The 14,289-nt window shown below is 37.4% G+C and overlaps 1 protein-coding gene across 1 annotated transcript in view; it reads right to left on the bottom strand.

Annotated features, from left to right (window-relative positions):
- Positions 1 to 7,019: 7,019 nt before the first annotated feature.
- ANKRD31 (ankyrin repeat domain 31) overlaps positions 7,020 to 14,289 on the bottom strand; it is a 171,513-nt gene continuing 164,243 nt past the window's right edge. The window contains exon 26 of the mRNA XM_040622182.1: positions 7,020 to 7,377. Coding sequence (XP_040478116.1) covers positions 7,232 to 7,377 — 146 coding nt within the window. The 3' untranslated portion in view covers positions 7,020 to 7,231. The remainder of the gene's footprint in view (positions 7,378 to 14,289) is intronic.

Genomic DNA, 14,289 nt, shown 5'->3' with positions numbered 1-14,289 from the left:
GCCATCTTGAGTAGGGGTTTCTGTTATTGTGTCTGAAACATCCTAACTGGTTGATATTTCTTGAGCATCCAGTATGTTTGAGATATTTTATAGGAAATAAAGTATAAAATTCTAAACCTGATCTTGATAAGTTTTCCAGGTACTCAGGGGAGAAAAGCTATGAAAACTTCAAAGAATAGACTTCAAAGAATAAAGAACACATCAATGGACAGGAGAGGGAACGCTCTACGTAGTGTAAGCAAATGTATGGAAGAGTTAGGGATTGTATTAACTTGCTCGGACTGCCATAAAGGAATACCCCAAACTGGGTGGCTTAAACAACAGAAAGTTATTTCTCATAGTTCTGGTGCATAGAGATCCAAGATCAAGGAGTCGGCAGTGTGGGTTTTATTCCGAGCTGCCCATCCTTGGTGTGCAGTTGGTTGCCTTCTCACTGTGTCCTCACATGGTCTTTTGTTTGCGTGCATCCCTGGTATTCCTTTATGCATCCAAATTTCTTCATGTAAGGACAACAGATTATATTGGGACTTACCTTACTGGCCTCATTTTAACCACCTCTTTAAAGGACCTATTTCCAAATACAGTTACATTCTAAGGTCTCAGGGGTTAGGACTTCAACATACGAATTTTGAGGGGATACAATTCAGCCTGTAAGAGGAAAGAAAGAATGACTTGTTCTTAAGAGTGAGTCAAAGTTAGAGATGATTGGGAGATGAAGCTGGAAGGTTATGTTAGGACCAGAGAATAGTGGGCCTTGAATGTTGGGCCTGGATTTTACTCTTTAAGCAGCAGGGAAGGAAGAGATCTTTAAGAATAATTTGGCACAGTGTGCCATAGGTTTTATAAAGAACTGGGTGGGAGAAATAGGGCAGGATTCCTGTTGCATACAGTCTAGATATGCACTGATAAATGACTGAATTCAGGGAGGTAAGTTTAAGGGAACCAAATGAAAGAGAAATTGAGGAGAAAAGGACAAGACGTATGCTTGGACATTCTCAGGAATCAGGCCAGTGGAAGTCTGTGCCATAATTCAACTCATAAATGTAAGTAATTTTATCCTAATAGAATTGTGAGGCCTGGGACATTGTGGTTCCAGCTTTCTAACACTTAGGACTACCTGTATGAAAGGGAATAGGATTCCTTATTGGGTATGGAGTATTCCAGAGGTGTTTAAGAAGTTAATGTTATAGAAAGGATACAAAGATCAGGTAGGAGATTGGATTATTAGCTATTATTGGAGGTTCCTTATATGGTTTAGGGCCAGAAGCTTGAGGGTTTTAACCCAGAATAGACAAAACATCTAGCAAACACCCAAAATGTTGTCTTTTCTCAGGGATGATATGGTGTAACATAGCTCTCTGGACTCTAGCCCTGGTTGGAGTAGACCCTTTTGTTGTTTAGTCTGGGCAACACTCAGCATGACTCAAGGGCATCGGGTGTTATGTTAGTTACCAATTGGTATATACATTTTTTAATGGGTTTAGGAAATTAAGTTTAAGAATTTGATCATTAACATGAAAACTCACATCATTGAGTTCTTGTAGTATAAACTTAGAATATATGATTTTTGTAAATTTTAATAACTAAGCAAAATACCTGCTTTTTAAGTTATGCTTTAAAAAATATTTTTTAAGTTTCAAAAGAAATATTCTTTAAAAAATATCTTTTAAGTTTCAACTTCTTAAGTTGAAAGTACACTGCAAAAGTATCCTTCCACCCTTCCCAGTCCACCCCCCTTAGGGGCAGACATAGCAAATGGTTTTCTTGGTGGCATTCCAGACCTTTTACTCAACATACCTCTACCCCCACCCCACACACATGTTCATATATATAAGTACACATTTCATGGCTCATCAAGTATATATAGCATACAAGATATAAATACATGCATATTTATATGGCTATACAAATTATACACACACTCAAAGGCACATTTTTTAACACAATCAGGACTTGTATTTTTTTTTTTTAATTTTTATTTGAGAGAGAGAGCACGAGCAGGGGCGAGAGGGAGATGTGTGGGGCTGGATCCCAGGGTTCTGGGATCATACCTGAGCCCAAGGCAGACGCTGAACCAACTGAGCCACCAAGGCGCCCCAATCAGGACTTGTATTAACCACCATCTAACAATGTGCATTTTTTCATTCATATATACAACTTCCCATGTTAGTACATATATTCACAAATGAGTCATGTTTTAAATATCTCCTTAAATAGGGACCTCAACACCCCACTATCAGAAATAGAACACCCTTGCAAAAACTAAGCAAAGGGCTTTGAATGCCATACTCGACGAGTTGGACCTCATAGATATATATAGAACACTACACCCCAGAACCAAAGAATACTCATTCTATTCTAATGCCCATGGAACATTCTCAAGATTAGACCATGTTCTGGGACACAAAACAGGTCTCAACCGATACCAAAAGATTGAAATTATCCCCTGCATATTCTCAGACCACAATGCTCTGAAATTGGAACTCAACTACAAGGAAAAATTTGGAAGAAACTCAAACACTTGGAGACTAAGAACCATCCTGCTCAGGAATGACTTGATAAACCAGGAAATCAAAAATCAATTTAAACAATTTATGGAGACCGACGAGAATGAAAACACAACGGTCCAAAACCTATGGGATACTGCAAAGGCAGTCCTAAGGGGGAAATACATAGCCATCCAAGCCTCACTCAAAAGAAAAGAAAAATCTAAAATGCAGTTTTTATATTCTCACCTCAAGAAGCTGTAACAGCAACAGAGGGACAGGCCTAATCCACTCACGAGGAAGCAGTTGATGAAGATTAGATCAGAAATCAATGAATTAGAAACCAGGAGTACAGTAGAGCAGATCAACAGGACTAGAAGCTGGTTCTTTGAGAGAATCAATAACACTGACAGACCACTGGCAAGACTTATCCAAAAGAAAAGAGAAAGGACCCCAATTAATAAAATTATGAATGAAAAAGGAGAGGTCACGACCAACACCAATGAAATTGGAAGGATTATTAGAAACTATTATCAACAGCTATATGCCAATAAATTAAGCAATCTAGAAGAGATGGAGGCCTTCCTGGAAACCTATAAACTACCAAGACTGAAACAGGAAGAAATTGATTTCTTAAACAGGCCAATTAATTATGAAGAGATTGAATCAGTGATAAACAACCTTCCAAATAACAAAACTCCAGGCCCGGACAGTTTTCCTGGGGAATTCTACCAAACATTCAAAGAAGAAACAATACCTATTCTCCTAAAGTTATTTCAAAAAATAGAAACAGAAGGAAAGCTACCAAACTCATTCTATGAGGCCAATATTACCTTGATCCCCAAACCAGGCAAAGACACCATCAAAAAGGAGAATTACAGACCGATTTCCCTAATGAATATGGACGCCAAAATCCTCAACAAGATCCTGGCTAATAGAATCCAACAGTACATTAAAAGGATTATCCATCATGACCAAGTGGGATTCATCCCTGGGATGCAAGTGTGGTTCAACATTCGCAAATCGATCAGCGTGATACATCATATCAACAAGAAAAGTCTCAGGAACCATATGATCCTCTCAATTGATGCAGAAAAAGCATTTGACAAAATACAGCATCCTTTCCTGATTAAAACCCTTCAGAGTGTAGGAATAGAGGGTACATTTCTCAATCTCATAAAAGCCATCTATGAAAAGCCTACAGCAAATATTATTCTCAATGGGGAAAAGCTGGAAGCCTTTCCCTTAAGATCAGGAACACGACAAGGATGCCCACTCTCGCCACTATTATTCAACATAGTACTAGAAGTCCTTGCAACAGCAATCAGACAACAAAAAGCGATCAAAGGTATCCAAATCAGCAAAGAAGAAGTCAAAATGTCTCTCTTCGCAGATGATATGATACTCTATATGGAAAACCCAAAAGAATCCACCCCCAAACTATTAGGAGTTATAGAGCAATTCAGTAATGTGGCGGGATACAAAATCAATGCTCAGAAATCAGTTGCATTTCTATACACGAATAACGAGACCGAAGAAAGAGAAATTAGGGAATCCATCCCATTTACAATAGCACCAAAAACCATATGTTACCTTGGAATTAACTTAACCAGAGACGTAAAGGATCTATATTCTAGAAACTATAAATCACTCTTGAAACACTGAGGAAGACATAAAAAGATGGAAAGATATTCCATGCTCATGGATCGGAAGAATTAACATAGCTAAAATGTCCACGCTATCCAGAGCAATCTACACTTTCAATGCTATCCCGATCAAAATACCAATGACATTTTTCAAAGAAATGGAACAGATAGTCCTTAAATTTGTATGGAAACAGAAAAGGCCCCGAATCTCTAAGGAACTGTTGAAAAGGAAAAACAAAGCTGGGGGCATCACAATACCCAATTTTGAGCTGTACTACAAAGCTGTGATCACCAAGACAGCATGGTACTGGCACAAAAACAGACACATAGACCAATGGAACAGAATAGAGAACCCATAAATGGACCCTCGGCTCTTTGGGCAACTAATCTTTGATAAAGGAGGAAAAAACATCCGGTGGGAAAAAGACAGTCTCTTCAATAAATGGTGCTGGGAAAATTGGACAGCTACATGCAAAAGAATGAAACTTGACCACTCTCTGAGACCATACACAAAAATAAACTCCAAATGGATGAAAGACCTCAATGTGAGACAGGAATCCATCAAAATTCTAGAGGAGAACATAGGCAGCAACCTCTACGACATCGGCCAAAGCAACCTTTTTCATGACACACCTCCAAAGGCAAGAGAAACAAAAGATAAAATGAACTTATGGGACTTCACCAAGATAAAAAAACTAAGAGGCAGCCCACGGAATGGGAGAATATATTTGCAAATGACACTACAGATAAAAGACTGGTATCCAAGATCTACAAAGAACTTCTCAAACTCAATATGCGAGAAACAAATAAACAAATAAAAAAATGGGCAGAAGATATGAACAGACACTTTTCCAATGAAGACATACAAATGGCTAACAGACACATGAAAAAATGTTCAAAATCATTAGCCATCAGGGAAATTCAAATCAAAACCACACTAAGATACCACCTTACGCCAGTTAGAATGGCAAAAATAGACAAGGCAGGAAACAACAATTGTTGGAGAGGATGTGGAGAAAGGGGATCCCTCCTACATTGTTGGTGGAAGTCATAAGTTGGTACAGCCACTCCTGGCAAACAGTGTGGAGGTCCTTTAAAAAGTTAAAAATTGAGCTAGCCTATGACCCAGCCATTGCACTACTGGGTATTTACCCCAAAGATACAGACGTAGTGAAGAGAAGGGCCATATGCACCCCAATGTTCATAGCAGGATTGTCCACAATAGCTAAATCGTGGAAGGAGCCAAGATGCCCCTCAACAGATGACTGGATTAAGAAGTTGTGGTCCATATATACAATGGAATATTACTCAGCTATCAGAAAGAACGAATTCTCAACATTTGCTGCAACATGGACGGCACTGGAGGAGATAATGCTAAGTGAAATAAGTCAAGCAGAGAAAGACAATTATCATATGATTTCTCTCATCTATGGAACATAAGAACTAGGAAGATCGGTAGGGGAAGAAAGGGATAAAGAAAGGGGTAATCAGAAGGGGAATGAAGCATGAGAGACTATGGACTATGAGAAACAAACTGAGGGCCTCAGAGGGGAGGGGGTTGGGGGAATGGGATAGACTGGTGATGGGTAGTAAGGAGGGCACGTATTGCATGGTGCACTGGGTGTTATACGCAACTAATGAATCATGGAACTTTACATCAAAAACCAGGGATGTACTGTATGGTGACTAACATAATAAAAAAATCATTAAAATAAATAAATAAATAAATAAATAAATAAATAAATAAATAAATATCTCCTTAAATAATAAAAGCCAAATAGACCACCTCATGTACATTATTCAAGAATCAGAAAAATAGTGTAGTCTAACAAAATGATAATGGCGTAATAAACTTGTCAGTTCTCAAATATTGTAACTTGTCAGTTCTCAAATATCTCAATATACAGATATTACAATTATTAGAATGTAGGGGCATTCTAACCCAAACATTTTCAATGGACTCTCACAAGAAGAAAAATGACCTAAGACGTCTTTACACTTTTAACAATACGAAACCTTTTCAGGTGCTTTCTTTTCAGATAATTAAAACTTTTTATTTGAACAGTAAGAACACACACATAGTACCAACTTCAAAAGTTGCCAAAGAGCACATGTAGTTAAAAGTCCCCCTTTCCTCTCAGCTCTCTAGCCCCATGATTTTTCTACCCACAGGCAACTGTTAACCAGTTTCCTATATATTCCAAATATATTTAAGATACATTCTGTACATTCAAAGAAAATATAAAAAAAACAATATATCTCCCAAAGTCTAGCTCTTGTGAGAGTAAATTTTATTGCAGCTTGACTTCTCTACCCAAATAAGAAAGAAAGGATGGACTCAAGCAACAAATCAAAAAGCTTCTCTGGGAGCCTGGGATGGTGACCAGTAAGAGTAACATGGCAGTTAAAGGAAGAAGACAGACCTTTGAGAGAACTTACCAAGTTTCTTTTATAAAAATCTTTCTTAAAAAAAAAAAAAAAAAAGAAAATCATGATGATAATGTAGCAAAAGTCAAAGGTTAAGTATCCTACTTAACATAATCAGCCCCCAAATCAACATTTGATTCATTTTTGTTTTATGACTTACCAGTTATAGTTTTACCTATGCTAAATTTTATGAAATTTAAAATAAACCTCTTCGATAATTTTATATTTTGGTTACAAGATAAATTCCAAAGTAAATGGGTGAAGGTACTGGGACATTAAATTCTTGTTTTAAGTAGATTCACTTTATCTGGGCCTTTTACGGACCAATTATCACTCTTTTTTTATCTGTACTTACCTTAAGGAACAACTGCTATTTATACAAAGGTAGAGGTGTTGATTGAGAGATTAGTTTTACATTTATGGTAGTAAAATTAAAGCCAGAGAATCAATATGGTTTAATTCAAAAATGCCTTTATTTCAATGGCAAAAAGGTATTAATCTTACTACAATAGTTTGAGTTTTATTTTTTTTCTTACAACAGTAAACACACATTTTAAGTAGCAACTCACGAAATGTGTGTTAAAATAGGTCTTCCAACCCATATAACATAAAATACGAATGTGGGTTAATAACATGAACAAATGTCTAATAAATTATTACAAAAACAAGGTTTTAGAATGTTAGCTCTTCACATTCCACATAGAACTTCCAATGCTGATCCATTGTATGGCATGGGAGAAATTCTTGATCGCTGATTAGTAGTACTTCATTTATTTGTAGATAATGTGGGATGCTTTGAATGGACTCTCTGGAAGTTCCTGTTTACAGAAATGCCAATAAATTAAAAACTGTCTTTAAAAAATAATATTTATTTTTTTTTAAAGATTTTATTTATTTATTTGACAGAGATAGAGACAGCCAGCGAGAGAGGGAACACAAGCAAGGGGAGTGGGAGAGGAAGAAGCAGGCTCCCAGCGGAGGAGCCTGATGTGGGGCTCGATCCCAGAACGCTGGGATCATGCCCTGAGCTGAAGGCAGACGCTTAATGACTGAGCCACCCAGGCGCCCCTAAAAAATAATATTTAAATTTACTTATTACAAATCCTAGACCCTAGTCAAGTCTATTAGCACACAATGAGATTTTGGACCAGTCATAATTCACTTACTCCATTTTCTTTTTTTCTTTCTTTCTTTCTTTTTTTTTTTTTTTTAAAGATTCTATTTATTTGAGAGAGAGAGAGTGTGCACGAGCAGGGGGAGCGGCAGGCAGAGGGAGAAGCAGGCTCCTCACTCAGCAAGGAGCCTGATGCAGGACTCAATCCCAGGACCCTGAGATCATGACCTCAGCTGCAGGCAGCTGCTTAACTGACAGTTACGCAGGCATCCCGTCTCACTCCATTTTCTATACCCAAGATAAAGTTGTAAATCGACATTGGCTTATCTTGGGAAAAAGAAGCCTGTCTGCAGTCTAAAACACCATGGCAAGAAAAGGATGACTGAAGCTTCTGAAGGTAGTCGTACAAACTCCTCCGTGCCTCAATCTCCAGTACACTGGGAATAAAACAGTTGTGAAGATTAGATGGGAAGTTGCTGTGAAATGACTGGCTACTGGTTAACATATAGCAAACATTCAATAAATATAAGCTGCTATTATTATCATTATTTCTTACCGAAAATAGTATTAGGCTGGAAGATGGATAATCAACTTTCTAGGCCATACAAACCTGTGTGATCTCAGGCAAGTTACGGGGCTTCTTGTGCCCAGTACAACTAGGAAAACAGCCATGTAAGTGAATGTTTAGGTCTTCTTGCTGCTCCTCATCCCCAAGCAGCACTGCACAGCTAATGAACCATTGTGCTCATGCAAGAAGTAGGGAGAAATACATCCTTCTCAAGGAATATCACTAAATGTTAGATACTCTGCGTAAGTCTCCTGGAAGTGAACTGCAAGATTCATCACTAGGCAAAAGAACAGACTCATGCAACTATTCATGTTATCTAGTTGCCTAAATTAGCCCTTCAAAATGACAGGCTAACTAGTTAGGTTAAAAATAATTTTAACTTTCACTTTTTTTCCTCTAGTTTTTTTTTTTTAATTTCCCTTAATGATCAAAAGCAAAAATAATCAGATTCATTATTTTAACTGATATTTCACTTCTGAAACATCACTAACCTATGAACTCTTCTCATTCAACCCATTTTACCTCTCTGGCTCTATTTCATCATCTGTAAAATAGGTCCAAGACCAAGATGATATGTAAGTCTCACTTTTAACACTAAAGTTATTGAACTCAGACTTCCAGAGCTTATTTTCACAAACTAAGCATTCTACATTTCATTAGGATTATGGAATGAAACTTTGCTTACTCTAGTTGTAAATGGAAATGAACATATTTATGCACACATTCTCATTCTGAACAACAATGCAAGTAATGAATCATGGAACACTACATCAAAAACTAGGGATGTACTGTATGGTGACTAACATAACATAATAAAAAATTACTATAAAAAAGAAGTATAATTCCAATCAAAGGGAAAATGATTGGGAATTATTTTAGTAGACTGTAAAAGTACATTTGCTGTAGTTACACTGGGGAAAAAATTCAATTATGACTATCTAAATACAAAGTTCAATGCCATTTAAAAAAAGGATTCTAAAGCATAAATGTGGTGGTAGAATATTAGGTGATTTGATATTTAAAACTAAATTAACAGTTTGAGACAGATTTACATTGATAAGATCAAAAGCATCTGTGAAAACTGTACTGGAATGAAGAAACAGACTTGGACATTCTAATTTTAAAACTATGTAAGCCCTCTTTCTTTGTGTGAAAATAAATTTAATAGGTGGTTTCTTAAGCTGAATTGGGTCTAAGATGCTTAATTTTATATCTGTAAAGTGTTCATGTTTTTTTCTGCCTTTGTTGTACAGACATGAACTCGGGGGGGTTTTACTAGTAAGAAGCTCCTCAATGTCCTAATGTATGTACAATAATCTGGCAGGGGGCCTGGCACATGGCAGGTGCTCAACAGAAAATTAGTTTTCTTCTCTTTCCTCTCCTATCAGATGTATCCTCCATTTTATGAATTAGGTCAAAGTTAATCATGATACCACGATGAAAAAAATTATGATTAAGGTAATGAAAAACAATCAAGAATCGTAAACAGGAGCTGATATAAACACCTTCTGCTCTGTTATCAGGCACCCATCTTCCTTAGGTGTCTAAGTCTGAAGAAGTTCTTAACCACATAAAACAGAAGCACCTGTGAATGTTTGTGCTCTGTTACACATACTTTTACAGAGCAATGACGCACAGTAACAGCACCAAAATGAAGAAAACTCTTTCTCTCATTTATTTGCAACATATTATCAGTAGGTCAAGGATGGCTTTTTTTTTTAATAATGATTTTTTATTATATTATGTTAGTCACCGTACCAAGGATGGCTTTTATTAAAAACAAAAGAGTCTATTTTTTTCTGAAAAAGCATGTTCTATTTTCAAATGAAGAAATAATGTTAGGTTCCCTTGAAGGAAAATGACATAATTAATATGCATTAAATGATGGCTGGGGGAAAAGAAAGATTTCAGGAGATAATCTTTTTTTCCTTAGATGAATACATTTGGCATAATGTGCTTTGACTGTCCTAATACGATGGTGACAGGTGACATAGATATATATAAAATTGGCTTTTCAGGTAAATAATGAAATGTCATCTATGTTAACAGATTCTTTTTAAAGAACTGTGGAAAAGGCTGATATGTCCGTACACAGTGATCACAAATTATGTAGATGTTTGGGAATGTTCATTTTTTTCCCTTCCAATTTATTCTGAAATATCAGTGAAGATTCCCTCAGTAACACAGAAGAGAAACTACAATCAGGTAGACAGAGAGAAGAGAGGTTTGGGAGGAAGTTGTGAAATTTCAAGGGAAAATGAACCATAGATTCACTCCATTTTACAGCTTCGAAGGACTTTAGGAATTTCATCAACAGAATTTCATTTTTTAAAGACTGGTGTTTGTATGTTTAAAATCTTTAATTAGAAATAACATATGCTTTCAAATGTATTAATATACCATATTATAACAGTCTAGAGTTCACCAATACATTAATCTGAGCTACCAGTTCAACTAGTTTTTGTGCAGGACTAGGAATAAAGTCCTTCCATCATCTCTGATTCACTGAAAAAAGTCTTAAAATGGCAAGATTAAAAACTTTTATAACTTATCTTCATGACTCAGGATTTTCTGGATACCAGGGTTCCAAAATGATATGTAGAAATAAACTAGATATTGAGTTTGCTATTTGTCCCATGAAGTGCGTTGATACCAAAGTTTAGGAAGTTTAGGAAATGCTGGTTACCAAAGCTAAACAGACTTATGATTTCTCATAAAGAGGGGGAAGAGGAAGTGAGGGAGGTAGGGGGTATAGCTGTTTTTAAAATATATATTTGAGAAAATGTGAAGGGCCATCACTCATATCTCACAATTAGAAGCAAAAAGTTCACATAAAGGAGATAACATTAACTAGCCAAATCCCATTTACTATTTGTTGAATTCTTCACAACAAACTCCATTCATTATAGCCTGTGAGATCTAGGCATGTCTACTTATTAGGACAGTCAATCACAAGAAAATCCAGTTTTAAATTATCAGTCCTTGGGATCACGTTCATGCTTCTATCCATTCATTATTTATTCGATAAACATTATTTAATAAACATTTACTGGGAAGTTACTGTGCCAGTCTTTGGGGAATGTAACAGGGAGCAAGAGTTCAGAAAAGTCACTCTAAACTCAAAGATCTTCTCTGTCAGGGGGTGAAGATTAGGTAACCAGCAATTATGTATAATATAAACTGATATGCGTAAGATTTGCCTATCTCTTTGGACAACAGTATGTAAGAATCTATATAGTTCTTACAGAGAACAAACTGGTGGTTACCAGAGGGCAGAGGGATAGGGGATGGGTAAAATAGGTGATGGGGATTAAGGAGTGCACTTGTCATGATGAACACAGAGTGATGTATAGAACTGATGAATCACTAATTTCTACACCTGAAACTAATATTACACTGTAACTAACTGGAATTTAAATAAAAACTTCTTTAAAAAGTAAATGAAATTGAAGAGTTGCTCTCTCTCTTTTTACCATATCCAAATTTCATTTTTTTCCAATACCTATTTGTTTGGTTCCCGTACTGGGTCATCTATACAAGGCATATCTGAAAATGAAAGGGAGTGCTACTAATGATTTGGCTGGATTGAGAACCGCTGTGGTCCAGCTGGGAAGCATGGTCACTCTAGTTTTGGGAAATGTAATGTAAATAGCTCTTCCTAGTTCCCCTAGTCCCAAAAAAATACTATTTTGGAGTGTGATCATTAAAAAGTGTTAAGAGTGGGGCCCCTGGGTAGCTCAGTTGGTTGAGCGTCTGCCTTCGGCTCGGGTCATGATCTCAGGGTCCTGGGATGAGCCCCACATTGGGTTCCCTGCTCAGCGGGAAGCCTGCTTCTCCCTTTCCCTTTGCCTGCTGCTTCCCCTGCTTGTTCTCTCTCTCTCTCTGAGTAGATAAATAAAATCTTAAAAAAGAAAAAAGTGTAACAGAACAGATTATGTTCATGATCTGAAGTGGACTGATGAAATCTATCTGGACTTGTTTTCCTCTAAACTTTGTGCACTCTAGAATGTCAGCTTCATGATTTCCATGACCACATTTTGATATGCAAAACAGGGGGAAAAAAAATCTCTCTTGAATAGTTTGCTTGTTACAGAGTTAATTTTTCTAGCTTGCCAGGTCTTTGGGTTTCTGTCAGGTACTACAAAACCATGTGTAAAAGAATCCTAAATCAAACAGGTTCAAGTAAAACTAAAACCCCAACAGCCTAGAGAATGCCAGCAAGTAGGGTGCCCCTGAGTGGTTCAGTTGGTTAGGTGTCCGACTCTTGGTTTTGGCTCAGGTCATGATCTCAGGGTCCTGGGATGGAGCTCTGTGCTCAGTGGGAGTCTGCCTGAGATTCTCTCCCTCTCCCTCTGCCCCTCTCCTTGCTCATGTTCTCTCTCTATAATAAAATAAATAAAATCTTTGAAAAAAGAAAAAGAAAGGATAAAGGAATGCCAACAGGGACCTGCAGATTTCTAGGCTCAGATTAAGGCAGCAAGAGGCTGGCTGGCCTAGTGGCCCTCCATAGTTCCGTCTATTAGCGTTAACATTTTCTGACATATCTAAAGGAAAGACATTCAGTATTCCTGGAAAGAAATTAGTAACAAGTAACTTGTTTATATTGCAGGCAACAGAAGCAACAGTTCAGAACCCATTTTTCATTTCATGCTCACTTAGCAGGGGAACTGCAAGCCCTCTTGAGGAAGAAGAAGCATGGCTAGGGTTGGAAATGCCTGCTCAGAACTAGAAAATCTGAGGAGCAGATATCCTCTGTGATACAAGGAAGATCCTTTATTTCTGCTCTGACTCTTGGAGTTAGAAACTAGGAGGATAAAGGTTTTACTTGGCTTTCCTTTGTGTGTGTGTGTGTGTGAGAGAGAGAGAGACAGAGACACAGAGACAGAGAGACAGAGAGAAGGAGGGAGGGAGGCAGGCAATGTGTGCAAGCATGAGAGTGGGTGTGCTTTGGGATCAAGGTGAAGGGCTGAATATAAGAGTTTTCAAATTATTATCTGCATAAGAAATCAGATACTACTTACTAATTATTCAAAGTCTATAGTCAGGCTGCATAAGAATCATTTTTAAAAATTCAGGTTCCTGGGCACCACTCCAAGTTTTGATTGGGTAGATGTGCAGTGAGGGTTAGGAACCAAAGACCATGAATTACTACAAGAACTCCTTCCAATTTAAACCCTTTAACTTCTTTACAATTTCTGTTTTACCTGACCTGTTTTCCCAAAGTGATGAAAAGCACTTTGAGGCCATCTTCAGAAAACTGGGGAAAATGCATCCTATTCCGAAGCCAGTTTCTGAGACAAAGAAGGACCCTAAGAGGTTATGGTGGACATAAAGTTAGGAAAGGGAAGTACTGAATTATTAAGGTCTGTTGTAGGAAGGAATGGCCCTGGAGAGCCCCTGGTTAAGGGCTTAGTGATAGTAATCCCTGATTGGTTCTTGACTCAGGTTATCACAGAATTATCATCTTCTGTATTGTATTTCCTTTCTGCGTATACTGTCCCCAACTGGTCTGAGGCAGGGACACTGGGGGAAAAAGAGGGGGTGCTGCAGCAGATAAGGGTAACACAACCTCAGTTATGTTTGTTTTACAGAAATGTGTGCTGCCTCTACCCAGATCATTTCAAAATCTGCTGCTAATTGGTGAAGACTACATTCTCTTCAGTTTTCTCAGGTTAAAGTTTATTCCAGCACCTTAGTTTACACTACCAAGCAAAGATTTATTTTAGTACTGGCTTTTAGAAAACTAACCAAATCATGCCTGTGAGAAGGATAAAATACCATTTTTCCTTTCTGTATGACACTTAAAAAAATCTACCCAAAGTAAGTATAGAATAGGTTCAGAGAAAGGAACTGTGAGGGAAGGTGTCATTTAAAAAATTCTCCTAGAATCAACTGTGGTTAAAAATGCAGTGCTGTAAACAAACAAACAGAAAATGACAAGTGTTGGTGAGGATGTGGGGAAATTGGAGCCCTTGTACGTTGCTGGTACAACGTAAAATGATTCAGTTGCTGCGGAAAACAATTTGGATGTTCCTCAAAAAGTTCAAC

The sequence above is a fragment of the Ursus maritimus genome, unplaced genomic scaffold, assembly GCF_017311325.1.
Source record: "Ursus maritimus isolate PB19 unplaced genomic scaffold, ASM1731132v1 scaffold_5, whole genome shotgun sequence".
In the NCBI taxonomy this organism is placed as follows: domain Eukaryota; kingdom Metazoa; phylum Chordata; class Mammalia; order Carnivora; family Ursidae; genus Ursus; species Ursus maritimus.
The sequence above is the reverse complement of the archived record's forward strand: the minus strand, read 5'-3'. Positions and strand labels throughout refer to the sequence as shown.